Source organism: Hermetia illucens, chromosome 5 (genome assembly GCF_905115235.1).
Source record: "Hermetia illucens chromosome 5, iHerIll2.2.curated.20191125, whole genome shotgun sequence".
Classification (NCBI taxonomy): domain Eukaryota; kingdom Metazoa; phylum Arthropoda; class Insecta; order Diptera; family Stratiomyidae; genus Hermetia; species Hermetia illucens.
Window position 1 is genome coordinate 53,270,020 of NC_051853.1, and position 2,867 is coordinate 53,272,886.

General features: G+C 36.6%; 1 protein-coding gene across 1 annotated transcript; it reads left to right on the forward strand.

Annotated features, from left to right (window-relative positions):
- The first annotated feature begins 1,473 nt into the window (after window positions 1-1,473).
- LOC119658320 lies at window positions 1,474-2,360 on the forward strand. Its single transcript, XM_038065655.1, has 2 exons — window positions 1,474-1,583; window positions 1,655-2,360. Exons 1-2 carry the CDS (start codon window positions 1,494-1,496, stop codon window positions 2,129-2,131), a joined length of 567 nt encoding a protein of 188 aa, XP_037921583.1. The 5' UTR covers window positions 1,474-1,493; the 3' UTR covers window positions 2,132-2,360.
- Window positions 2,361-2,867: the final 507 nt, after the last annotated feature.

Here is a 2,867-nt window from a genome sequence, read left to right on the forward strand (position 1 = left end):
AGGAATTTTTTGTGAAGAACCGGATGAAGATATAAATACGTAGTAATTTATAGTAATAGTAATTTTTCCACCCCAATCGCATATTTCGTTATTGAAATCCAGAGCAATCTATGCACCCACCTCCAAAACCAAAGTGTTTTTCTGCTGCCACGCTAGAGGACGCTGCAATCATCTTAGAGAAAAAAAGTAAACGGCATTTCGGCGTACAGAGTTAACTACAGTCTGCAAACTAGGATTATTAAAAAATATTAAAAGCTAAATTTTTGGTGCGTTGTTAAACGTTTTTTGGGAATTTAGGTGTTTTTTCACGGCTTTTTCAATGAATAAAAAAAACGACTGAATGAATCGCAATTATCCTAGTTTGCGGACCGTAGAAATATGTTCTGAATAAGTCCTGAAAATTTCAAGGAATTTCGTTGGATGGATTTTGTTGTGGATAAAATCCGGCTCAATAGGTTACGGTGGGCGAGTCACTTATTCCGTATGGATGAGGATGATCCAGTCCAGAAAGTCTATAAGGGCAATATCTATGGTAGGAAAAGAAGACGAGGCAGACCCTGCCTAAGATGGAGCGATGGCGTAGGTCAGGACGCCAGACAGCTTTTAGAGATATCGAATTGGTGGACCTCGGCGCAAAACCAGGACGTCTGGAGTTCCTTAGTAAGACAGGCCTAGACCGGACACCGGTTGTTGCGCCATTGATGATGATGATGAGTTTCGATAAAAACGCGTTTAAAAAGTAGAAGGCGATTTTTAGCCATAAACCCCTAACTGACCATTAATCTGCTATACCTAATCCATAAATCTTAAGCTTCCTCAAAAAAAAAAACATGTACAGGCTTGGCTTCAATTCTTGTCCTTTTAGCGAGAACATTCGAACGTCATTCGGACTGACAAATACGCGCTTTATTACGGCGATCGACACAAATCATGGCATGTGACTTATCACATTTTTAACACTATAATTTCCGAATGACTCCGAATATCAAAAAATCACTTTGCCCATATATTCTACACTATATCTAGATACAATTGATGCCAAAAAAAATTCACACGGGATGACCCCCTTAAATTCAACGTAGAAAGATGTAAGTCACGGCATATGTGACGTGCACAGTTCCCAACTTCCAAAAAATGTTGGTGTCAATGTACAGATCTTTGTGAAGAAACAGCTTCTGACAGATAGGTAGACAGACAGACAGGCAATGAACCGATATTAATAAGGTTTAGTTTTTCCCAAAACCTCAAAAAAACGCTTTTATTTTTTTACACGAATGCCCATATGAAGATTAATTAAATGTGTGATCAGTAATGGTAGAGCAATTTCATCAAAAATAATTTGACCTGGAGTCCATTATGTGGAACGGGTATTTAATGTTGGCTATTACTACCATTCTCACTTGTAATGAATATATTGCTATCTAACCATCTATATTCAGGTATATAATACGTACTGTAGCTTTCCGTATTAGAGGAACCACGAATCGAGGGAGATGTTGAAAAAGTTTTCAAATTTCTGTTATAAAACAATCTTTTTGCTTATTTGTGTGCCTGATGTTGTTATTCCTGCTGCGGATGAAGCGGTGGGTGAAACACCAATCTCCTTTGTAAATATTAATTTAGATACTAAATTCCGATTTCATATTTTTCTCAGAAATGTTATGAGTTGCATTTTGCCAACATCTCATGCTTTGCCATGATCCGAGACTATGTCGATTGCTTGGTCACAATCCAGGACAAAATCTATATAAATGGCGATGTGACATTATACAAGGACTTTGATAATGTGTATCTTAAAATCGAAGTCGGTACTGTCAGAAATAAGCTGCACAAATCAGTTTTCATCAAGACTTTCGCTTACTGCAATTTTCATCCAAAAAATAATGCAATGATGAAAATGGTAGTGGTGTCGCTACGAAATACCACTAACTTCGATTTCAATTGCCCCGTGAAGAAAGGAAAGTATTTTTTACGAAATTTGAAAATCTTTTCTCCAGAATTTCCATATAAGTTATTCTATAAAGCGAAAATTGCATATTATGTATGCATTAGGACATACTTCAAACATCAGGGGAAGCTAATCCAATTGACAGAAACCAACACATCATTTGCTATTGAAAGAAGCTGTTAGTAGTGTGGAATTTTTTTTAATGAAGTTTACTAATGGAAAATTTTCAAAATTACGTTGTTTTTAGTAAGGAAATAGTAATTAAAATCATTTGAAAGCTAGCAGTCGCAAGTGGGTATAATTGATACAAAGCGCGGTCAACTCTAGATTATAAATAAACTTCAATTTCCGTCTATTTAATCTGAGTGCTTGAGGCACGTCAGTCTTACACAAGAGTTCTCATCTGAAACCTTTATCCTCATAAATAGAAAAAACCATTATGAATTTAAGAATTTCCTTATCAATTCACTTATTACAAGTGTTATTGAAACTTATTAATAAATTATTTGAAGTTAAAAATTAGTTCGCGGGTCGGATAGTTCTCAATTCGCTGTTTATGTTCTTGGCTGCGGGTGACAGAAAGTGCAAAGACCACGGTTTACGGTGTCCTTGTAAAGAAGAAAGGAGGAGAAGGAAATTAGAATGAATGCTGGAGAGGAGGGTTTTCAAAATTCTGCACCTAAAAGCTTGTGCCACTTATATGCTACGCTGGTCCTTGAAAAGTTATTTTCAGCTACACAAGAATAAGAGTTTTCGAGGAAGCAGATAAGTGCCAAAGACAGTTTCCTCTACGTGATCGCTTCACATAACCTGGACATAGTTTATTTATTTATTTATTTCATTTCTAGTCTGGTTACACTAATGCATGGGAGTTTCACCCACTAAGGCCATCACCTTTCCCCTTCCACTTCCAGGTAGA